At 43.3% G+C, this 26,157-nt stretch overlaps 1 protein-coding gene across 2 annotated transcripts in view; it reads right to left on the reverse strand.

Annotated features, from left to right (window-relative positions):
* Positions 1-26,157, reverse strand: part of LOC118358450 (polypeptide N-acetylgalactosaminyltransferase 9) — a 140,861-nt gene that overhangs the window by 108,707 nt on the left and 5,997 nt on the right. For both annotated transcript variants that reach the window (XM_035736288.2, XM_035736287.2), the window contains one exon: positions 8,971-9,154. In XM_035736288.2, coding sequence (XP_035592181.1) covers positions 8,971-9,140 — 170 coding nt within the window. In that variant the 5' untranslated portion in view covers positions 9,141-9,154. The remainder of the gene's footprint in view (positions 1-8,970; positions 9,155-26,157) is intronic.

Consider the following 26,157-nt stretch of genomic DNA (forward strand, 5'->3'; position numbering starts at 1 on the left):
CTTGCTGCGGGCGATTCCCTGATCCACCTCTACGCAGATGACACCATTCTATATACTTCCGGCCCGTCCTTGGACACTGTGCTATCTAACCTCCAAACGAGCTTCAATGCCATACAACACTCCTTCCGTGGCCTCCAACTTCTCTTAAACGCTAGTAAAACCAAATGTATGCTTTTCAACCATTCGCTGCCTGCACCCGCACGCCTGACTAGCATCACCACCCTGGATTGTTCCGACCTTGATTATGTGGACATCTATAAGTACCTAGGTGTCTGGCTAGACTGTAAACTCTCCTTCCAGACTCATATCAAACATCTCCAATCGAAAATCAAATCTAGAGTCGGCTTTCTATTCCACAACAAAGCCTCCTTCACTCACGCTGCCAAACTTACCCTAGTAAAACTGACTATCCTACCGATCCTCGACTTCGGCGATGTCATCTACAAAATTGCTTCCAACACTCTACTCAGCAAACTGGATGCAGTTTATCACAGTGCCATCCGTGCACCTTATACCACCCACCACTGCGACCTGTATGTTCTAGTCGGCTGCCCCTCGCTACATATTCATCGCCAGACCCACGGGCTCCAGGTCATCTACAAGGCCATGCTAGGTAAAGCTCCGCCTTATCTCAGTTCACTGGTCACGATGGCAACACGCACCCGTAGCATGCGCTCCAGCAGGTGTATCTCACTGATCATCCCTAAAGCCAACACCTCATTTGGCCGCCTTTCATTCCAGTTCTCTGCTGCCTGTGACTGGAACGAATTGCAAAAATCGCTGAAGTTGGAGACTTTTATATCCGCCACCAACTTCAAACATCTGCTATCTGAGCAGCTAACCGATCGCTGCAGCTGTACATAGTCTATCGGTAAATAGCCCACCCATTTTTACCTACCTCATCCCCATACTGTTTTTATCTATTTACTTTTCTTCTCTTTTGCACACCAATATCTCTACCTGTACATGACCATCTGATCATTTATCACTCCAGTGTTAATCTGCAAAATTGTAATTATTCGCCTACCTCCTCATGCCTTTTGCACACATTGTATATAGACTCCCTTTTTTTCTACTGTGTTATTGACTTGTTAATTGTTTACTCCATGTGTAACTCTGTGTTGTCTGTTCACACTGCTATGCTTTATCTTGGCCAGGTCGCAGTTGCAAATGAGAACTTGTTCTCAACTAGTTAAATAAAGGTGAAATAAAAAAAATAAAAAGGCAATAATGTTGTATAATCTTCTGTGTAGAAAAGAACAACATCATTGATGATGTTCTTATTCCCCCAGTCTGATTTAGTGCCTGGTCTTGTCCACTCTGTTCTAATGAGGCTTGTGGGTATTGTAGAGGGAAACAGAAGACATACATGCTCTTGAGAGTCTTATCTTTCAGTGATGGGGTCATAATATTTTGTAGCTTAAAACGTTAAAAAGATAGAGCGACATTTGTAGGAAGAAAACAGAGACCTCTGTTTTTACAACCAGATCTAGTGGCTGCCGGAGGTTAATGACCTAACCCCGGTTCTATAAACCAAGCACATTTTTAAAAATGTATTTAAGAGCTTCTCTCGTGACCCCATTTTCAAATCAGGCGACCCATCACGGGGTCCTTCCTTTTATCTCTCTTCAAGTTTATTTTATTGACTGTGACAGCTTTTCTACTGCCTCTTTCAATCAGCCATACAAGCATTATAAACACAAATCTTTGTGCAATTGTTTTTCTTTAGTGGGGACACAACCACAAGCTGACAACCATACCAAATCAAATGAGGTATGTTTTATATGGGCTTAGTTCGATTTTTCATGGCTAGTTGTTAGCAAGCATATGTTTAATTGTTTCCATAATAATGACAGACAGAAGGAGATGGGGCAATGCACCAGATCACTTCAATTGAGTTGTGTCTATGGCCAAATTCAGTGTCGAGGTTGTTAAGTGATATTGTAGTTCCAATGCCCTAGTTACTGAGTCCAATTTATGCCATCGTTCAACCTTAAATGTGTACCTGTCTGCAGCAACGGGGAGGCTTGTAGGTCCATAACAGGATGAGCGATCGACTCATCTGTTTGTAATGAAACTAAACTCACTGGCAGGCTCTCATAATTTGACCTGGAACGAGCTGTGACAGAAACAGAGCGGCAGATTAAGACTTATTCCCATCACACTCCCTCCTCGGCCTGCAACACTGTGCCGGCCGGCCGGCCCGTCTGGTTTTCACTGCCATGTTATTTGCTATGAAATTTCACATTAACCTGAGATAACCTGTGCTGCACAGGAAATGGGAAAGCAACTCTCCCCCTATAGAAAGTCTGTTCTCAGAAAGACAATTGTTTACCTTGTCATTTCGCTGCCCTGTTGAGGAGATAAACTCAGCTTTCGGGGGAGAAACATAGCTGAAAGCATTTTACTTACCATTGACCACCACGGGGACCTTGCGATCCCATCCCCAGGTATCAGAGGCTTAAGAAATGAGGTAGTGCATATCCACGTGCCCTTCCTGTTGATTTATAGTCTCGTTAAAGTCTCCTAGTCACAGATACTGAAGAAGAACATGCCTTTGGGGAACCAACCACATCTGTTGCATTGCTTTGATAAATGTACCAACATTGATCTCAATGAATACTGGAGCAATCAAATCAAATTGTATTTATCACATGCGCTGAATACAACAGGTGTTACAGTGAAATGCTTACTTACAAGCCTTTAACCAACAATGCAGTTTTAAGAAAAATAAGTGTTAAGTAAAAAATAGATAAGTACATTTAAAAAAATAAAAGTAACAATATACAAGGGGTACCGGTACAGAGTCAATGTGTGGGGGCACCGGTTAGTTGAGGTAATTGAGGTAATATGTACATGTTGGTAGAGTTAAAGTCACTATGCATAGACAATAAACAGAAAGTAGTAGCAGCGTAAAATAAGGGGGGAGGGGCAATGCAAAAAGTCTGGGTAGTCATTTGATTAGCTGTTTGGCAGTCTTATGGCTTGGGGGTAGAAGCTGTTCAGAAGCCTCTTGGACTTAGACTTGGCGCTCCGGTACTGCTTGCCGTGTGGTTGCAGAGAGAACAGTCTATGACCAGGGTGGCTGGAGTCTTTGACAATTTCTAGGGCCTTCCTCTGACACCGCCTGGTATAGAGGTCCTGGATGGCAGGAAGCTTGGCCCCAGTGATGTACTGGGCCGTACGCACTACCCTCTGCAGTGCCTTCGCAATTGGAGGCCAAGCAGTTGCCATAACAGGCAGTGATGCAACCAGTCAGGATGCTCTCGATGGTGCAGCTGTAGAACGTTTTGAGGATCTGAGGACCCATGCCAAATCTTTTCAGTCTCCTAAATAGTCTTTGTCATGACCTCTTCCAACTGTCTTAGGGTGTTTGGGCCATGATAGTTTGTTGGTGATCTCTCAACCTGCTCCACTACAGCCCTGTCGATGTTAATGCAGGTGTGCTCGGTTCTCCTTTCCCCGTAGTTCACAATCATCTCCTTTGTCTTGATCACATTGAGGGAGAGGTTGTTGTCCTGTCACCACACGGCCAAGTCTTTGACCTCCTCCCTATAGGCTGTCTCATCGTTGTCGGTGATCAGGCCTACCTACCACTGTTGTGTTATCGGCAAACTTAATGATGGTGTTGCAGTCGTGCCTGGCCATGCAGTCATGAGTGAACAGGGAGTACAGGAGGGGACAGAGCACACACCCCTGAGGGGCCCCCGTGTTGAGGATCAGCATGGCAAAATCTACCCTTACCACCTGGAAGCGGCATGTCAGGAAGTCCAGGATCCAGTTGCAGATGGAGGTGTTTAGTCCCAGGGTCATTAGCTTAGCGATGATCTTTGAGGGGCCTATGATGTTGAACGCTGAGCTGTAGTCAATGAATAGTATTCTCACATAGGCATCCTTTTGTCCAGGTGGGAAAGGGCAGTGTAGAGTGCAATAGAGATAGCATCATCTGTGGATCTGTTGGATTGGTATGAAAATTGGAGTGGGTCTAGGGTTTCTGGGATAATGGTATTGATGTGAGCCATGACCAGCCTTTCAAAGCACTTCATGGCTACAGACGTGAGTACTAAGGGTTGGTAGCCATTTAGGCAGGTTACCTTCATCTTGGGAACAGGGGCTATGGTGGTCTGCTTGAAACATGTTGGTATTACAGACTCTGAAAATCTCAGTGAAGACACTTGCCAGTTGGTCAGCACATGCTCGGAGTACATGTCCTGGTAATCTGTCTGGCCCTGCGGCCTTGTGAATGTTGCCTGTTTAAATGTCGGATGAAGACGGAGGGGATGAGGAGTGAGGATGTAAAGATCATTCAATCACATCGACTACGGAGAGCGTGATCACACAGTCGTCCAGAACAGCTGATGCGCTCATGCATGTTTCAGTGTTACTTGCCCTGAAGCGAGCATAGAAATATTTAGCTCGTCTGGTAGGCTTGTGTCACTGGGCAGCTCGTGGCTGTGCTTCCCTTTGTAGTCTGTAATAGTTTGCAAGCCCTACTACATCCTACAAGTGTTGGAGCCAGTGTAGGAGCCAGTGTAGTGTTCAATCTTAGTCCTGTATTGATGCTTTGCCTGTTTGATGGTTCGTCGGGGGAATAGCGGGATTTCTTATAAGCTTCCGGGTTATAAGCTTTTATATAAGCTTATATAATCTTCGGAGTCCCGCTTCCGAGTTCCGCTCTTGTAAGCTTCCAAGTCCCGCTCCTTCACAGTGTCTGCTCTACCCTTTAGCTCAGTGCGGATGTTGCCTTTAATCAATGGCTTCTAGTTGGGGTATGTACGTACAGTCACTGTCGGGACGACCTCATCGATGCACTTATTGATGAAGCCAGTGAAGTGATGTGGTGTTCTTCTCAACGCCATCGGGAAGAATTCCAGAACATATTCCAGTCTGTGCTAGCAAAACAGTCCTTTAGCTTAGCATCTGCTTCATCTGACCAATTTTTTTATAGACTGAGTCACTGGTCCTTCCTGCTTTAGTTTTTGCAGGAAGGAGGAGGATAGAATTATGGTCAGATCTGCTAAATGGAGGGCGAGGGAAAGCTTTGTACGTGTCTCTGTGTGTGGAGTAAAGGTGGTCTAGAGTTTTTTCCTCTGGTTGCACATTTAACATGCTGGTAGAAATGAAGTAAAACAGATTTAAGCTTCCCTGCATTAAAGTCCCCGGCCACTAGGCACGCCAGCTCTGGATGAGCATTTTCCTGTTAGCTTATGGCCATACACAGCTCATTGAATGCGGTCCTAGTGCAATCATCGGTTTGTGGTGGTAAATAGACAGCTACGAAGAATATAGATAAAAGCTCTCCTGAGAAATAGTGTGGTCTCGGCTTATCTTGAGATACAATACCTCAGGCGAGCAAAACCTTGAGACCAGCTGTTGTTTACAAATATACACAGACCACCACCCCTTGTCTTAGGAGGCAGCTGTTCTATCCTACCAAAAAAAGTGTAAAACCTGCCAGCTGTATGTTATTCATGACGTCGTTCAGCCACGACTCGGTGAAACATAAGATATAACAGTTTTTAATGTCCCGTTGGTAGGATATACTGTACGTGCTCGAAGTTTGTCTATTTTACTGTCCAAAGATTGTACGTTGGAAAATAGGACCGGTAGTAAAGGCAGATTAGCCACTCGCATTCGGATCCTTACAAGGCACCCAGACCTACATCGCCCGATATCTCCGTCTCTTTCTCCAGCAAATGCCTAGGATGAGGGCATTGTCAGAGGTCTAAAGTAAATCCTTAGCGTCCGAATCGTTAAAGAAAAAATCTTCTTCGGTACGGGGTGAGTAATCGCTGTCCTGATATCTAGAAGCTCTTTTCGGTCATAAGAGACGGTGGCAGAAACATTATGTACAAAATAAGTTACAAATCATATAAAAAAACACACACAATAGCACAATTGGTTAAGGGACCGTAAAACGGCAGCCATCTCCTCCGGCGCCATTATTGCCCAATCCAGGTGTGAAAATCAATATTGTGACATGTCTTGATTACAAATGATACAGATGAATTGAAAATATTGAAAATATTGTACAATGTTTCATTTGGAATGATCAGGGGGTAAAGAGGGAAACTAGAGAGCAACAGAGAGCTAACAGCAAGGAAATTGCATTTTCATATTGACTGTGAGGTATAGGCTAGAAATGTTTTTAATTTTCCTTCTCATTCAGACGCTATTCTTTTCTGCCCTCTGTGAAGCTCAGGTGCTAGCTAGTACATTGTGGTCCCCTGTGGCTCAGTTGGTAGAGCATGGCACTTGCAACGCCAGGGATGTGGGTTTGATTCCCACGAGGAGACCAGTACGAATGAAAATGTATGCACTCACTACTGTCACACTGGATAAGAGTGTCTACTAAATGATGTAAATATTATTCACCATCCTTCTTTAAGACTTATTATTGAAGCATTGTGCTGCAGGCCACCCAGCAGCTCCTGGTTGGGATAATAAAGCCTCTAGTTAACTTCCTCTGGATCACCATTAGAAAATGTCTCAGCTGGAAGGATTGCCATCATGAAGCTCAGACCACTGAATAGGGATAATAGAGTTGGTCCCTGGAAATAGTCGCTCTTGATAAATCCTAATTTGACCATGAGCTGTTAGTGGGATGTAATTAATATGAATAGATCGGCTCGTAGGTCTTAAAATCTTACAAAAGGAGAAGATCTAGATCACATCCAATGGATACAGAGACGGAGGGGATGAGGAGTGAGGATGTAGAGATCATTCAATCATCCCACCCAGCCTCCCTGTGGTCATCAAACACCTCTCTGCTCAATGACTCCTGTGCAATTACGGTACTAGATCAGAGGTGTCTTATGTTAGCCTTTCCACACTATCCTACCGACCCCAATCCTACACTGTGTTGGCTGGGGTATTTTTTCACATTGTTCTTTCTAGCAATATTTCAAAAACCAAGGGGAATGCATAAGCAGGCCAATGCAGTACAGATGGGCTTGGCTTGGATCAGTAGGGTGGAAATGGTGTCAGTGTATTGAAGGTGTGTCTTACATTGTTTCTGCACAGCTCAATTCAATCCAATCTGCAATGCCATAAACTCACATAATATGAAAATAGCCCTAACCCAATTAAAGGACTTGTCTTGTTTCGCTCAGTAGACATCTTGCTACTTGTCTAATTAACTACACCAACAAGGTCATTCAAGGTGCAGGGACAATGTTTGTTTTAATTTAATTCCAGCCGTGGTCCAATATAATTTTTTGAACCACCTGTTTCAGGAAGTGATGTCACTGACCCTACGTATAGGACCTTCCACTCCCACCTGGGATATGGATGCCTGATGAAGACCGAAGGGTCGAAACATTGTAAATAAATATCACCTGCATGAGCAGCAGTGTGCAGCATTTTCCTTTCTGTTTTCCATGAGTCTCCCTACAACTCCAGCTCCTGCAGAAAGTACCTGGATGTGCGTATGTTCTTCAGCTGTACCAATGTTATGCAGCACCGTAAGACAAGAATACTTTAAGCTAAACATATGGATTTCCTTTATGCATATGAGGCTCACTGTATCTTCATCAAACAGTGTGTCTACAGTATGGCTATTATGAACTGCTTTGCTTTGGGGAGGGTTTCACCCTCTGGAATGATCTGTTTACATCTCAATATGGGCTACCTTTCTGAGCATAGGTTTGTTAACGGAAGAGTGAACAATTGTGTTAATTTAAAATAGAGGCAGGTCGTTCAGTACTAATGCCAGGACAGATACACACAAACGTGCACACGCACACACGCACGCACACGCACACGCACACGCACACACACACACACACACACACACACACACACACACACACACACACACACACACACACACACACACACACACACACACACACACACACACACACGCACAGACACACAGCATGGACCTGCATGTATCATTATTTCCACAGGGTATACATAATGTAGAGCCGAGTGTCAAAACACAGGACTGACTGCATCTCTCACTAGAGAGTAAACAACAACATGGAGATAACCGGTTTAGCCAAACCACTAACACTGAATTTCTGTAGACATCAAACCGCTAACACGGACTTGTTGTAGACCTTATATCAAACCACTAACACTGACTTCATGTAGACATTATCAAATCGCTAACACTGACTTCATGTAGACATTATCAAATCGCTAACACTGACTTCCTGTAGACATTATCCTCTTCATAAAGAACCATTTCCTAAAATCCTATTTTCCACCAAGCAGTTTTCAGCTGGTATTATTAATGAGTAACTTTTCTTTTTACTCTCTCTCTCTCCTTTCGTTGATTTTTCAGCGTGAAAGAAAGGGATAGGGTAGAACAAAGCGGTGTGGATTTGAATGAATTGTTATCGCTGGCAAAGCCCAAAGAAGACTCTGGCTGTCAGATTTCCTCCCCGAGTCTCTCTCTGTCTGTTTTTGTTCTTTGACACAGGCTGATCTAAACGCCATTGGCAGGCCTTATTATGCGCTCCCGGTCATTGTATCGGAGATGTAGTCCTACATTCTAAATATGAAATTAATTTGAAAAAGACCATTAATATTCCCAATGGGGTATCCACGGTCTCTTTTATAAGAAATACTGCTGGACTTCTTTCTTTTACTGCATTATGAACTAGCCTGCCGCCCCATTATCAACATCATCTCTTGCTGTCTGGCACAATGTATTTCATGTAAGGCTTACTCGTGTTTTATGCAATTTCCTTTGTATGCCGCCGGTCCTGTTTGTGCTTTGAGCTGCCCTGGATGCTGATGCAGTGGCCTAGCTAGGGAGACAAACCTAACCTGCACTATTTACTTTATTGAAACTCTGTTGTCTGTTTCACTTGTACTTCTCTGAAATAATAAATAATAAATACACTCAGTTTTCTCCTCTATTCACGCACCTTAGTTAGAGAGAGACATAGCAACAGTATTATTTTTTCATAGCACAAATAAATAAATAATACATAAATGAATTAATAAAATGAATCCTACTTTTGGGGTCTGTAGTCGGGGATGCTGCGGTCCAGGGAGATGCGGTCACTGAGCTGGGCGTTGTAGCCATAGTCCTCGTACTTCCCCTCCCCGTCAACATGGCTGTCGTCCCCCAGAGTAGCAGCTGCTCCTCCCTGGCCCAGACCTCCAGGCCCCTCCACCAGCCCCATGGGCTTAGCCAGACCTGCAGAACACACACACACACAAAGGCACATGCAGGCACACACGCATGCAGACATTAATGTACACACACACACGCGCGCAAACACACGTACACACACGTACACACACGTACACACACACACACACACACACACACACACACACACACACACACACACACACACACACACACACACACACACACACACACACACACACACACACACACACACACACACACACACACACACACACACACACACACACACACACACACACACACACACACACAGGGAGACAGAGACAGAGAGAGAGAGAGAGAGAGACAATGATAGGTGAGAGAAGAGGCCATGCAGAGGGACAGCTGATTGACATTCATGGGCTGTGAGGATCATAGAGGGTGACAGCCCTTAGATTCGGCAAGGCTCTTCTGTAGGACATCATTACTCTGTCTGTCTATGGAGGTGCTGCAAATACCAACCTGGACATGGATTTCTCAAGATGACAGAGCAGAGCAAGGAACAGAGAAGAAGTAGTGGTATTGCAAGACAGAGATACATACAGTATAATGTTTCGATTAACATTTTTATGGCACAAGTATTAAATTACAGATGTGTACATTGCCATGGTATTGTTCATTTTACAGGATATCAGGTCTAAAACCACTGTTGGAATTCTCCTTATTTGGAGAAGAACAGAAGATAATCTTTTGGTTAACCTAATTACAATTAGAACTAGCTGCCAGTGATTTTAGTGCAGGAAAATTGAAATCCATTTTACCTCATTTCTACCAGAATGTCACCTGTGCAACAAGAGGGGAAACAACTCTAGATCACCTTTGCTCAACACACAGAGATGCATACAAAGCTCTCCCCCCGTCACGCCCTGACCATAGAGGGACATTTTATTCTCTATTTTGGTTAGGTCGGGGTGTGACTAGGGTGGGTGATCTAGTGAATTTATTTCTATGTTGGCCTGGTATGGTTCCCAATCAGAGGCAGCTGTTTATCTCTGATTGGGGATCATATTTAGGCAGCCATTTCCCCACTGGTTTTTGTGGGATCTTGTTTTTGTGTTGATGCCTGTGAGCTCTACAGAACGTCATGTTTCGTTGCTCTTTATTGTTTTTGTGAGTTTCATTTACGGTAATAAACATGTGGAACTCTACGTACGCTGGGCCTTGGTCCGTCAACTAATTAGACAATCGTGACACCCCCGGCCTACAAAAATCGGACCATAACTATATCCTCAAACAGTGCACCAGTGCCACGCTAAATATGGAAGTGGTCCGATGAAGTGGATGCTAAACTACTGTTATGCTAGCACAGACTGGAATACGTTCCGGGATTCATCCCATGGCATTGAGGAGTTTAACACATCAGTCACTGGCTTCATTAATAAGTGCATCAACAACGTTGTCCCCACAGTGACTAACCAGAAGCCATGGATTACAGGCAACATCCGCACTGAGCTAAAGGTTAGAGCTGCTGCTTTCAAGGAGCAGGACACTAATCCGAACACTTATAAGAAATCCTGTTACACCCTCCGACGAACCATCAATAAAGGACTAAGATTGAATACTACCAGCTTGTCGGAAGTGGCAGGGCTTACAAACTATCACGGATTACAAAGGGAAAGCAAAGAGCTGCCTAGTAACATGAGCCTACCGGACAAGCTAAAGGCCTTCAATGCTCGTTTCGAGGCAAGAAACACTGAACTATGCATAAGAGCACCAGCTGTTCTGGACGACTGTACAGTTGTAACGAGTACTTGTCGGGTCCAAGTGCCGCTGCCGAAGCAACCGGGGATGCCTCAGCCGCTTCGTCAGGCTCCCACACCTCAGCTGTCTCTACACATTCCCGCACCTTAGCAAAAGCGACTGGCCCACTCCTGGTCCTCGGGACCATCCCTCTGGTCGGCGTCATCTGGCGGCTGGTGCCGCGCTTCAGGGAGGGGGTATTGTCACTTTTACTCCTGCTTCCCCTCTCTGGAACGCAATGTCACCAGTTGTCACATCATTACGTACATCTTCCACCATCGTTACGCGCACCTGCACCTCATGACACTCACCTGGACTCCATGACCTTCCTGATTACATCCGCTATATCTGTCACTCCCTTTGGTTCTTTCCCAGGAGTTATTGACTCTGTTATTGTTTCATGTCTGTAAGCTTTTCGTGCGTTTCTATTTTTGTACTATGTTCTATTTATTATAAAATTTGCACTCCCTGTACTTGCTTCCCGACTCCCAGCATACACATTACAAGTGCATTCGAAAAGTATTCAGACCCCTTGACTTTTTCAACATTTTGTTATGTTACAGCATTATTCTAAAATTGATTAAATAGTTGTTTCCCTCATCAATCAACACACAATACCCTGTAATGACAGAGCAAATCTGTTTTTAGACATTTTTGCACATTTATTTGGAATAAAATGGGTATGACACTACAAGCTTGGCACACCTGTATGTGGGGGGCCAATCAAGGACATTGAGACTTGTCCCGAAGCCACTCCTGCGTTGTCTTGGCTGTGTGCTTAGGGTTGTTGTCCTGTTGGAAGGTGAAAATTCGCCCCAATCTAAGGTCCTGAGTGCAGGTTTTCATCAAGGATCTCTCTGCACTTTTCTCCGTTCATCTTTGCGTCGATCCTGAGCAGTCTTCCAGTCCCTGCTGCCGAAAAACATCTCCACAACATGATGCGGCCATGACCATGCTTCACCATAGGAATGGTTCCAGGTTTCCTCCAAACTTGACACTTGGCATTCAGGCTAAAGAGTTCATTCTTGGTTTCATCAGACCAGAGAATCTTGTTTCTCATGGTCTGAGAGTCCTTTTGGTATAGCTGTGGCGGTCACAAAATGTTAGCTGGTGATTGTCAAGCAAATAACTGCCGGTCTCTCAGTGATTAAAAGTTAAATTAACATCAACACATTTAGCATCTCCTGGCTTCCACACATAGCCTAAAAGCCTGATCTGGCTATGCCAAATGGCTGTGGACTGCCCTAGTTCATTTAGCCAACCAGTTTGCTTAGAATTCCGTGGCATTTTATAGTATGAAGAATACAATTGAACAAAGCTGAATCAAATAGAAAGGACATTTTCTCCAAACGATTTGAGGGGGTGCACACATACGGCTATTCTGTGTTGAGCGTTTAACAAAGAAATAGGTATTTCTATATGCTTAATTTAGTTATTCATGTAACTTTAATTGTTCCACAAACGTTGGGCTACATGTTTAGATTTTTAATACATTGTAAGGCTGCATGATGCGAATCTTATGAAGAAATGAAAAAAGTTGTTTGAAAGGCATGAAATCTGCTTAGTTTTTTGCGCAGGCTGTACACACTACATCAGAAACTCATTCCCAATTTGACAAACACTTGATAACTCCTAGAACTTCACGGTGACATACCCTTTGTGTGGCCGTAATGCACCCTAAAAAAATCCATGCTTTTTGCGGCCACTCTCCCTGAGTGCTGAGCACCCCGAACCAGCTCTCACTCACATGGCTCTCCATCACATGATCAGGTCTTTCTCACAGGCTACAAGTGAAGACAGACACATCGGGGACGCAACTGCACAGGTCCTTATCCAATTCCGATGTGCATATTTAAAATGTTGGAAGAACTGTCCACATTTACTTTTTGTCAGCCAACAAGATGAGAAGGCCTAACGTACAGCAAAAGCACTAGCCTATGTCAATCCCCCATAGATAGATCCCAGATTAATACAACCACTAGCATCAGCAAAACATTTTTTACATAATGTGGCTGACGCAACAGATCAGAAGGTTTAGCTCAAAATGTTGATGAACTATTAGGCTATTTCTTCACATTATAAGTGCAGCAATGCACACATGGTAGTAGGCGATAAGCGCTAACGCCCATTAGCAGAAAACACCATTATCAAAATTGACGGCAAATGCAATTATGCATGTAATGCAATTATGCATGTAATGCTTTTATTATAAAAGTGCATTTTATATGTGAAAATGATCTTCCCCAAACTTGAAACATGCGATGCTTATGTATGCCAGTTAGGCTCTACACCCCTTGTAAAGCTGATTAATGTGCTTATTTTTAAGAAGTCATTTGACAACTTTAGTTGTAATACAAATCTTATCAAAACATAGAGCTTGGCCACATGAGGTGTGCGACTATGATTAGAAAAAGTTGCAAAAAAAGTCACTGTTTTTTTATGCTGAGCATCAGTCACAAGTGATAATATACAGTTGAAGTCGTAAATTGACATACACCTTAGCCAAATACATTTAAACTCAGTTTTTCACAATTCCTGACATTTAATCCTAGTAAAACATTCCCTGTGATAAGGTCAGTTAGGATCACAACTTTCTTTTAAGAATGTGAAATGTCAGAATAAAAGTAGAGAGAATGATATATTTCAGCTTCTATTTCTTTCATCACATTCCCAGTGGGTCAGAAGTTTACATACACTCAATTAGTACTTGGTTGCATTGCCTTGAAATTGTTTAACTTGGGTCAAACGTTTTGGGTAGCCTTCCACAAGCTTCCACGATAAGTTGGGTGAAGTTTGGCCCATTCCTCCTGACAGAGCTGGTGTAACTGAGTCAGGTTTGTAGGCCTCCTTGCTCGCACACGCTGTTTCAGGTCTGCCCACACATTTTCTATAGGATTGAGGTCAGGGCTTTGTGATGGCCACTCCAATACCTTGACTGTGTTGTCTTTAAGCCATTTTGCCACAACTTTGGAAATATGCTTGGGGTCATTGTCTTTTTGGAAGACCCATTTGCAACCAAGCTTTAACTTCCTGACTGATGTCTTGAGATGTTGCTTCAATATAGCGACATAATTTTCTTTCCTCACGATGCCATCTATTTTGTGAAGTGCACCAGTCCCTCCTGCAGCAAAGTACCCCCACAACATGATGCTGGCACCCCCATGCTTCACAGTTGGGATGGTGTTCTTCAGCTTGCAAGCCTCCCCATTTCTCCTCCAAACATAACAATGGTCATTATTGCCAAACAGTTATATTTTAGTTTCATCAGACCAGGGTACATTTCTCCAAAAAGTACGATCTTTGTCCCCATGTGCAGTTGCAAACCGTTATCTGGCTTTTTTATGGCGGTTTTTGAGCAGTGGCTTCTTCCTTGCTGAGCGGCCTTTCAGATTATGTCGATATAGGACTCGTTTTACTGTGGATATAAATACTCTTGTACCTGTTTCCTCCAGCATCTTCACAAGGTCCTTTGCTGTTGTTCTGCGATTGATATGCACTTTTCGCACCAAGGTACGTTCATCTCTCGGAGAGGGAACACGTCTCCTTTCTGAGTGGTATGACGGCTGCCTGGTCCCATGGTGTTTATACTTGCATACTATTGTTTTCACAGATGAACGTGGTACCTTCAGGCGTTTGGAAATTGCTCCCAAGGATGAACCAGACTTGTGGAGGTCTACAATTTGTTTCTGAGGTCTTGGCTGATTTATTTTGATTTTGCCATGATTTTGCCATTTGCAAAGAGGCACTGAGTTTGGTGGTAGGCCTTGAAATACATCCACAGGTACACCTCCAATTGACTCAAATTATGTCAATTAGCCTATCAGAAGCTTCTAAAGCCATAACATTTTCTGAAATTTTCCAAGCTGTTTAAAGGCACAGTCAACTTAGTATATATAAACTTCTGACCCACTGGAATTGTGATACAGTGAATTATAAGTTAAATAAATTGTCTGTGAAAATGTACTTGTGTCATGCACAAAGTAGATGTCCTAACCGACTTGCCAAAACTATAGCTTCTCAACAAGAAATGTGTGGAGTGGTTGAAAAACGACTTTTAATAACTCTAACCTAAGTGTATGTAAACTTCCGACTTCAACTGTATAATTCACAAGTGATAGGCTAATATTATCACCCATCAGACTATTCTTGATCTAATCCTGTCTTTACATATACTAAATAATATATGTGGGAAATTAGTTTTGATTTAGAATGGACCATTATCATGCACCTGTATCGAAAAAGGGGCAGTGGGATAAAATCCATGTCATCTATGCATTTATGTGGTGAATGGGGGACAGATTTCGCGTGGTTCATTTACATGCCAGCCAGGTAGGCTATACTCCTGTTGTAAATATAAGCAATGTGCTTAATATTAGGAACATTTATAAATAAATATAGTAAGCCTAGAGAAAGCTAAGGGGAGCCTCCTATTTTTAGTAGAGGCCATCACACGTTTCTCGTGCAATTGCATAAACTGTAGAAATGTTGCCCAAAATGAGCTCAAGGGCTCTCATGAAGTGTTTGTTTAGATTTTCGATTACATTTGCATTGATGTCAGAGTGAATAGAGGGACAATAGAGTGCTGAGTACCAGTTTGGTAGGCTACTAATGACTAAACGGTCATGTGGAATTAGACTGCCATCATGACTTGTGACCACCTGTGTGGCAGTAATATGGTCACCGCAACAGCCCTACCTTTAGGTGCCTTTTGGCAAATTCCAAGCGGGCTGTCATTTGCCTTTTACTGAGGAGTGGCTTCCGTCTGGCCATTCTTCCATAAAGGCCTCATTGGTGGAGTTTTGCAGAGATGGCTGTCCTTCTGGAAGTTTCTCCCATCTCCACAGAGGAATTATGAACCATCGGGTTCATGATCACCTCCCTGACCAAAGCTCTTCTCCCCCAATTGCTCAGTTTGGCCGGACGTTGGCGATGGAAGAAGGTGAGGACCAATGCACATCGTGGTAAGTGTTCATATTCTTTAATGAAACAACTGAACACTGGAAAAACAACACAACAACAAACGAACAGTCCTGTACGGTGAAGAAAAACACAGAACAGAAAATAATCACCCACAAAAAAACAGTGGGAAAAGGCTACCTAAGTATCAAATCAAATCAAATTTATTTATATAGCCCTTCGTACATCAGCTGATATCTCAAAGTGCTATACAGAAACCCAGCCTAAAACCCCAAACAGCAAACAATGCAGGTGTAAAAGCACGGTACCTCCCTCTGCAACTGGATCCTGGAGTTCCTGACGGGTCGTCCCCAGGTGGTGAGGGTAGGCAACAACACGTCCGCAAACACGGGGGTCCCTCAGGAGTGCGTGTTCAGTCCCCTCCTCTACTCCCTGTTCACCCACAACTACATGGCCATGCACGACTCCGACACCATCATTAAGTTTGTGGACGACACAACGGCAGTAGGCCTGATCACCGATGACGATGAGATAGCCTATAGGGAGGAGGTCAAAGACCTGGCAGTGTGGTGCCAGGACAACAACCCCTCCCTCAACGTGGGCAAGACAAAGGAGCTGATCGTGGACTACAGGAAACGTAAGGTTGAACACGCCCCCATTCACATCTACGGGGCTGTAGTGGAGCGGGTCGAGAACTTCAAGTTCCTCTGTGTCCACATCACTAAGGACCTATCATGGTCCATACACACAAACACAGTCATGAAGAGGGCATGGCAATGCCTCTTCCCTCTTAGGAGGCTGAAAAGATTTGGCATGGGCCCTCAGATCCTCAAAAACTTCTGCAGCTGTACCATTGAGAACATCTTGACTGGCTGAATCACTGCTTTGTATGGAAACTGCTCAGCATCTGACTGCAAGACTCTACAGAGAGTAGTGTGTACAGCCCAGTACATCACTGGTGGCGAACTCCCTGCCATTGAGGACTTTTATACCAGGTGGTGTCAGAGGAAGGCCCTAAAAATGTTAAACGACTCCAGCCACCCAAGCGGTACCGGAGTACCAGGTCTGGGACAAAATGGCACCTGAACAGCTTCGACCCAGAAGCAAAAAGACTACTGAACAGTTAATCAAATGGCTAACCAGACAATTTACATTGTCCCCTGTAATTATTTATTGATCTTAATTGTTTTGCACTGACTCACTTGCACTGGCTCTCACTAGACTCTACCCACACACTCATACTACACTGCCACTCCAACACACACACACACACACACACACACACACACACACACACACACACACACACACACACACACACACACACACACACACACACACACATACTACATTCACTCACTCACACACAAAAACATACACATGCATATTGACGCCGCTACTCTGTTTATTATACAGTGACTAGAAAGTATTCACACCCCTTGACTTTTCCCACTTTTGTTGTGTTACAGCCTGAATTTAAAAGTGATTACATTTACGGTTTTTGTCACTGGGCTACACAAAATAACCCATAATGTCAGAGGAATGATCTTTTCCAAAATGTTTACAAATGAATTAAATATGAAAAGCTGAAAGTCTTGAGTCAATATGTATTTAACTATTTTTTTATGGCGAGTGTCACATTCACGGTCTTCAAACTCCCTGTCATAAATGAGCCAAGGCGCAGCGTGCATGTCATTCCACATCTTTTAATAAAGTGAAACCTTCACAAAAAAAAACAGGTAAACAGAAACCGACCGTGACGCAACCATGGCGCGCGCGCGCGCACGCACGCACGCACGCACGCACGCACACACACACACACACACACACACACACACACACACACACACACACACACACACACACACACACACACACACACACACACACACACACACACACACACACACAGAAAATGAATAATTACCCACAACATTAGGTGGGAAAAAGGCTCCTAAGTATGATTCCCAATCAGAGACAACGATAGACAGCTGCATCTGATTGGGAACCACAGGCGGCCAAAAACAAAGAAATAGAAAACATAGAATGCCCACCCAAATCACAGGGCATGACAGCGAGCCTGAAATAAGTTCAGGATTTAACATTGTCTTACCAACTCACATAATAAGTTGCATGGACTCACTCTGTGTTCAATAATAGTGTTTAACATGATTTTTGATTGACTACATCATCTCTGTACCCCACACATACAATTATCTGTAAGGTCCCTCAGTCGAGCAGTGAATTTCAATAACTGATTCAACCACAAAGATCAGGGAGGTTTTCCAGTGCCTCTCAAAGAAGGGCATCTATTAGTAAAAATAAAAAAGCAGACATTGCATATCTCTTTGAGAACGGTGAAGTTATCAATTACACTTTGGATGTTGTATCATTACATCCAGTCCCTATAGAGATACATGCGTCCTTCCTAACTCAGCTCAGGGATTTCACCTTGAGGCCAATGGTGACTGTAAAATAGTTCATGGCTGTGATAGGAGAAAACTGAGGATGGATCAACAACATTGTAGTTACTCCACAATACTAACCTAACTGACAGAATGAAAAGAATGAAGAATGAAGCCTGTACATAATAAAAATATTCCACAACATGCATCCTGTTTGCAACAAGACACAAATGTAATACTGCAAGAAATGTGGCACTGGAAAACCTCCCTGATAACTTTTTGTCCTGAATACAAAGTGTTAAACTACATGATCAAAAGTATGAGGACACCTGCTCATCAAACATCTCATTCCAAAACCATGGGCATGAATAAGGAGTTTCTCCCCCTTTGCTGCTATAACAGCCTCCACTCTTCTGGGAAGGCTTTTCACTAGATGTTGGAACATTGCTGTGGGGACATGCTCCACTCAGCCACAAGAGCATTAGTGAGTTTGGCCACTGATGTTGGGCGATTTGGCCTGGCTCGCAGTCGGTGTTCCAATTCATCTCAAAGGTGTTTGATGGGGTTGAGGTCAGGGTTTCTGTATGGACCTCGCTTTGTGCATGGAGGCATTGTCATGCTTAAACAGGAAAGGGACTTCCCCAAACTGTTGTTGTATGTAATTGTATGCTGTAGCGTTAAGATTTCAGGTCACTGGAACTAAGGGGCCTAGCCTGAACCATGAAAAACAGCCCAGACCATTATTCCTCTTCCACCAAACTTTACTGTTGGCAGGTAGCGTTCTCCTGGCATCTGCCAAACAGAGATTCGTTTGTCAGACTGCCAGATGGTGAAGCGGGACTCATCACTCCAGAGAATCTGTGTCCACTGCTCCACTGAGTCCAATGGCGGCGAGCTTTACACCACTCCAGGGACGCTTGGCATTGCACAGGTGATATTAGGCTTGTGTGCCACTGCTTAGCCATGGAAACCCATTTCATGAAGCTCCCGACGAACAGTTATTGTACTGATGTTGCTTCCAGAGGCAGTTTGGAACTCGTTAGGGAGTGTTGCAGGCGAGGACAGATTATTCTTATGCGCTTCAGCACTCGGCGGTCCCTTTCTGTGAGATTGTGTTGCCTACCACTTCGCGGCTGAGTAGTTGTTTCTCCAAGATTTTTTCACTTCACAATAACAGCACTTACAGTTGAACGGGGAAGCTCTAGCAGAGCAGAAATTTGTTGGCGTCCTACTACGGTGTCATTTTGAAAATCACTGAGCTCAGTAAGGACATTCTACTGCCAATGTTTGTCTATCTCGATTGCATGGCTGTGTGCTCGATTTTATACATCTGTCAGCAATGGGTGTGGCTGAAATAGCCAAATCCACTAATTTAAGTGGCTGTCCACATATTTTTGTATATATATAGTGTATGTTTTGGGGCAAATCCAATACAATACATTACTGAGTACAACTCTTCATGTTTTCAAGCATAGTGGTGGCTACATCATGCCATGGGTATGCTTGTAATCATTAAGGACTGGGGAGATTTTCAGGATATAAAATGAACTGAATGGACCTACAGTACATTGACTGGGTACTGATACTCATTATTGTTTTTATTGTGTTACTAATTCCTCTTATATTTAGCAAATATCTGTCTTACTTTTTAACTCTGCATTGTTGGAAATGGGCTTGTAAGTAAGCCTTTTTACTGTAGTCTACACCTGTTGTTTAAGGCGCATGTGACGATTCAAATTTGATTTGATTTGAACTGGAACTGACAGGGATACTACTGGCCACTAAAGTGGTTCTCTAGACTGCTATAATTCCCTGCAGAGGAAGGGGTCAACTGGGTAAATAATACAAAATCTATCAACAAACAAATACAGCCTTTCCACTACATTTCGCTAGCCGTTCACTAGGTCAGGGTTTCCCTAACTCGGCCCCCCTTGTCTGTTTAAGTATGGAGTGAGTCTTATTGCTTTTTCTCCCATCTGGATATTTTAACCTGTGCTGCACGTTGCCTAGGTATGATGTCTCATGGCTTTTCTGGATTGGCTATTTTAAACTCTGCTGCACAGTGACATTGTAGGGGCTTAATTTGATATTCCTGTCAGACTTCTAGAGTGGTCTCCACAGGAAAACCATGTTGCCTCTTCTCAACAGACGGACAGAAACAGCAAGTAAACAGCGCATACTAATGAAGATTTAGGGTCACACATTCCCCAACAAGCCATTGCAAGAAATGTTTTTTGGGGAGGTTCTGGGAGATTTGCCATTGGAGCTGAACAGTTGGCAGTTGCAAACTGTCACCTCCCACGAGAGGGATCCCATCAGGGGCAATGCAGTGGTGTCATCTGACACCCTGGGTGGGGCTCACTAGCATTATGGACCCAGTCTGAATCCCAATTGCCCGCTCTCATGACATTGAGGCAATCTAAGAAGCAACTGAAAATGAAATCTGGAGTGTCACTCTCTCTGCATGAGACTCGGAAACAGCCTTGCATCCCTGCAGTTTTGTTTTCCGCGGTCCTGGTTATTTTGCTCCCCGCACTCCCCGCTTCTTCTGGCTGGCTGAAGCAAATTCCATTACAGGAGAAGCGGATGCACTCACAGAAGTCTATCTGCTACTGCTGATGTCTGCTGTCTACAGCTGACAGAGTGGAGGAGAGCTATTTTAAAATAGGCCTTGTGCGACTGACAAGGTTTAAACCTGGGTCTCTTACACGTCAGAAGAACACATTAGGCCACTAAGCTAAAGCCTAGGTAGTGGCCCAGGGACCCAATGCTACTCTACGCCTCAAGCAATGTGACTCATCGTGTGAGTGCGGTTCAGAGGACTGGTTTTACCCTGTACTGTTTTGACACTTTATTGAGCAGCAACAGCAAACAGATCCAGCTCAGGGATTTATAGAAGTGGTGAGTGGACAGTTTATGTGGTTTTGGAGCTGCCTTTGTTGTGCTGCTGCCGATAAAGTTGTGCTTTGGTAATACCTCAGAGGATAATTTGTTGTAGCTACCATTTCTCAGTCTGCTGCTGATTCATCTTTTCATGTTTCTCATGTTCTTTTTATGGAGGCTGAATATTCTGTTGCTTGGAGCAAAGCAAGAAATCCTTACAATGCTACAACTTAATAATGAAAATAGATGGGGAAAAGAAAGCTTTCATTTTTGTTGTTAAGCTTTTGATGAAAACCAACAACTCCACCACAAAGATTTTTTTTACCCCTTTTTCTCCCCAATTTCGTGGTATCCAATTGGTAGTTACAGTCTAGTCTCATTGTTGCAACTCCCGTACGGACTCAGGAGAGGCGAAGGTCGAGAGCCGTGTGTCCTCTGAAACACCGCGCTGCTTCTTAACACAATGCCCACTTAACCTGGAAGCCAGCCGCACCAACGTGTTGGAGGAAACACCGTACACCTGGCGACAGTGTCAGCGTGCACTGTGCCTGGCCCGCTACAGGAGTCGCTAGTGTGCGATGTGTCAAGGATATCCCTGCAGGCCAAACCCTCCCCTAACTCAGATGATGCTGTGCCAATTGTGCACCAATTGTGCACCGCCCCATGGGTCTCCCGGTCGCGTTCGGCTGTGACAAAGCATGGACTCGAACCCAGAATCTCTTGTGGCACAGCTAGCACTGCGATGCAGTGCCTTAGACCACGGCACCACTTGGGAGGCCTGATGTATACTTTCGTTACCCCCTAGATTCAATGCACGCACCCGTTGGGAAATCCAATTAATATAATAAAAAAAGAGCCATCAAAATCTGTGTGTTTAAGCTAGAGACTTCTGGGTTTTTGCAAGGGCTGCGTCTCAATCCACCACGTCGATATCGGCCTTCTGCATCTACGGTGGAAGATGGCAGAGCTTCAGTGGTGTTTGTCAGACCATGAGACATTCTGAAAATCGGTCTTCTCATGAAAACGTCTGTAGAGTCCAGACTAATATGACCCCACTATGGAAAGATGTGACTCTCGCAAACACGAACGTGTTCTCCGTTTCGCTCTACAACGCCCACAAGCTTCAAGTGACTCGTGAGAATGTCTCCCGTGACTGTGATGTAAAAAGGTATTTTTGGGACTAGGGTTACACATGTACCTTTTATTTATTTTTTTATTTTGGTTCCTGATGCTTTCCAATATCCCTCAGAAGCATTTCAGACACCACAAACCATAATCCTTTTGATTTATTTTTGGACTATATTTCTTGCCATGTATGAACACTTTATTCAATGCATTTCTATGGGCTAATAGCAGGCCAAACTCAATGTTTCATGAAATAATATTTTTTGGGGGGATATCGACAGGGGTCCTAAAAGTTTAAATCAAATTGCTAAATGGTCCATCTTATGACCATACTAAAACAATTCCATATGTTGGCTTCATAGATATTGCCATTTTGTCACGCCTTCGTCTTAGTATTTTGTGTTTTCTTTATTTATTTGGTCAGGCCAGGGTGTGACATGGGTTATTGTGGTGTGTTTTTGTCTTAGGGGTTTTGTGGGGTGTCTACGTAGTCTATGGCTGCCTGAGGCGGTTCTCAATCAGAGTCAGGTGATTATCGTTGTCTCTGATTGGGAACCATATTTAGGCAGCCATATTCTGTGAGTGTTTCGTGGGTGATTGTTCCTGTCTTTGTGTTTGCACCAGATAGGACTGTTTCGGTTTTCGTTATTTCATTTCGTTTTTTTTGGTAGTTTCTGTATGTTTACTTTTTCCTTCATTAAAATATCATGAATCACCATCACGCTGCATTTTGGTCCGATCCTTGTTCTACCTCTTCATCAGAGGAGGAGATAGAAGAGAGCCGTTACACATTTAAATATTAAATTCAACTGTGTTTTATTACAAACCACTCTGGATCGGTAAAGTAGATATTGTTAAGTGTATAAAGTGACTTGAAATATTTACTTAGACAAAGCTCAAGCCATTTAATATAATTCACATTCTAGGCACAATCTAATATAGAATGATTGCATTCACTAAAACCCATGAGTAGGCCAAGTCATTTTCTACAACAATGAGAGACAATTGTGACACAGGCGAGGAAAACTATTGAGGCAAATGGCAATGGCAAATGCTCCAGCTATCATAGTATTCTGCCAGTCCTCTGAATGTCAGTGTGCCTCTAAGCCACATCATGTTACTGTACTGTGATGTTGGCCAGACTCCGTGGGCCATTGGGTTGGACCTGTATGTAATGAGCTTAAACATTCACTTGTTTTGTCAAGGCACACAACAGGCCTAACATATTGTTATGCAAGTTGGGGGTGAAAGAAATCAAGGATAGAAGGTTTTTCCAGGATACTGACGACAGACTTGTTAGATTGACCGGTAATTTATGGGCAGTAAGACACTTTTTAGGTTACTTTGCTACTGCTTATTCACAATGGCAAAGTCAGCTAAAAGAGCTTCAAGCTTCTTAGCCTAACCAGAAGCCTCTCTAGAGATGTCTTTGGTACTATGCTGTTGTGATGATTCATGTTGTATCACTGATACATCCTCAACACATTATCCTCTACTTCCTCTAGTTTCATTCTTCAAACTGCAGATTAGCAAAACACCTTCATTATCCCACAATGAATTAATTACAGGGAAACATCTGGTTGTTCCACTGCAAACACACAGGCACTATTTCCAGTATGAAGAGGTTAGCAGCACACTATGGGGAGATGAAGGGTGTGTGCCAAATGGTACACTATCCCTATAGTGCACTACTTTTGACCAGAGTGTTATGGGCCCTTGTCAAAAGTAGTGAACTTTATAGGAAATAGGTTGTCATTTGGGACGCATAATGATGTACTGTTCCAACACCCTGAGATGGACAGATTTGTTTCTGTGCGGATATGGGTACAAGAAAGGCTGGCTTCCATCAAACATCAATCTGGGTGCACTATGTCCAAGTGCATATCCATCTCGATGCTCAGTCGCTCACCTCAGAATCCATTTTAATAGAGGCGCCCACAACAGGATACATTATAGCGTCATAACAGTGATAAATGATGTAACAACCTTCAAAAAATGTCTGATTTGGGCTGATGAGATAGATTTTCAAACTGAAAGACACCTCCATTCTGTGAATGATTTAAAGGGAGAGTGGAGTTATGCGTGTCAAAAGTGATGCTGAGATGTGATAAATATTGATGTCTTGGATCTGGTTGAGTGATCTGTTGTTCAAATAGAGGAAAATAACTACCAGTAGTTGGTTTTAAAAGCTAAAATTGGGCGATCCATAAAGCAATGGCAACAAGGGAAATGCATAACGCGTAAAGGATAATGCATTAAGCCTTGATTTGCTGCTCATGATGGAAAAAGGGCAAGCTAATGGGTCATCAAGATTTAGAGGGGTTACTTGTATTTGTAAATTGTCATTGTCATTGTCATTGTGATACTGTATCTCGAGACCCAATGAATCATCATAACAATCCAAGCTTGCATGGTAACACATGCAGAGGACTGAAAGAAGAAAGTACTGTATCAAAAGAAGTGCACAAACAGCACCATTTAGCAAAAATACTTTAGTCAACATACAGTACAGTAGATCTGTCTATAAGTCAGGAAATATGCCAGGTTCCTAACGCAAATTAAATATTTTCACATGGATCTGACCCCTCATTTAGGAGGGCGAGGACAACTAATGTCAGTGCTTTGTAGGGAATCATGAAATTAAAGTCTTTAAATAATCACAGGAATGAAATTGCTGGAGTTTTTGACCACCATATGAAATCTCTAGCTCTTCACAAAGTGCAATTATCTTGTAGCTCAAATGCAGATTGTCAGATGAGGCGTTGAATACATTACAGAGATTCAGATTCCTAAAAGCTGGAACTGAATAGATTCTCATCAGTTACTGAAAATGTTTGGTTGATGATTCCTCATCTACATATCATTACTGGAAAATATATTCCATCACAGGCTCCATTCCCCCACTCCATTCTGCTGGGGAGGTGTCTGTGGCTTTCCAATATAAAATGATACTCACACTGTGATGAATACCATTAAGGTACGGGCTGAAGCATCAAGTGTGTATGGGGTATGAGGTGATGAAACATCATTTCATTTCTAATTCCTCGTCAGAAGTTCTCTCTTTCCACACTTTAACATATAAATAAAATTTATTTCTGCAGCATAATTGGAAATTATAAATACGAGTCATATCTACTGCTGCAGCTGGACCATCCTCAGAGGCTGCTGCCATGCCATCTAATCACCTCCGCTCACTCAGGATGAAAGCAGGACTCAGTGACATGCATCACTGATGACAAACACTCAGCCCTGCTCAGCTCAGCCTGTCTATTTAAGGACAACAATGAGCCGGAGGCTGTGACACACTGCAGGGTCACTCAGTCAGAGGACAGAGAGGTGAGCTGGGGAGAACAGTGCATGAATGACAGGGCATTCATCTTGGGAGAAAGTAAAGTATCAACTGCATGATATTTTTTGCTTAACTTCATTGTGAGACTCAGAGCTGACCTTAGGCCAGTGTCTTGGGGCAACTTTATAATACATCCAGGATTTTAATTACATCTAGATACAACAGGGACCTTATCATATTAATGCAACATAAGTTGAAACATGTAAATTAGGTATAACATATGAATGTCTTGATGATTATTGGTTAACACATATACTTGTTTTTAAAATTGTAGCCTAAAACATAAATACGCAGATCAGAGAGGATCTGTCGGTGAATCTTAAGTTGCACTGAAAGGAAGTAGAGATCTGGCACTTTTAATGCACTGCTTAGGTCACAACACTGTCCTATAAGCCTGTTAACAAGAAGCTTAAACCCAGATAGATGATTATCCAGTAGAGGATAGTGCCTCTTCAGCAGAGGAGAGGAGAACTGCTGATGACCCTAGCCTCTTGTCTGTTATTTCCATAGTGAATTGCAAAGTTACAGATAGCACACTTTACTGGTGTTCTGGTGAGGAATGACCTCATGGAAATATTAGATAGTAT

Source organism: Oncorhynchus keta, chromosome 25 (genome assembly GCF_023373465.1).
Source record: "Oncorhynchus keta strain PuntledgeMale-10-30-2019 chromosome 25, Oket_V2, whole genome shotgun sequence".
Lineage (NCBI taxonomy): Eukaryota > Metazoa > Chordata > Actinopteri > Salmoniformes > Salmonidae > Oncorhynchus > Oncorhynchus keta.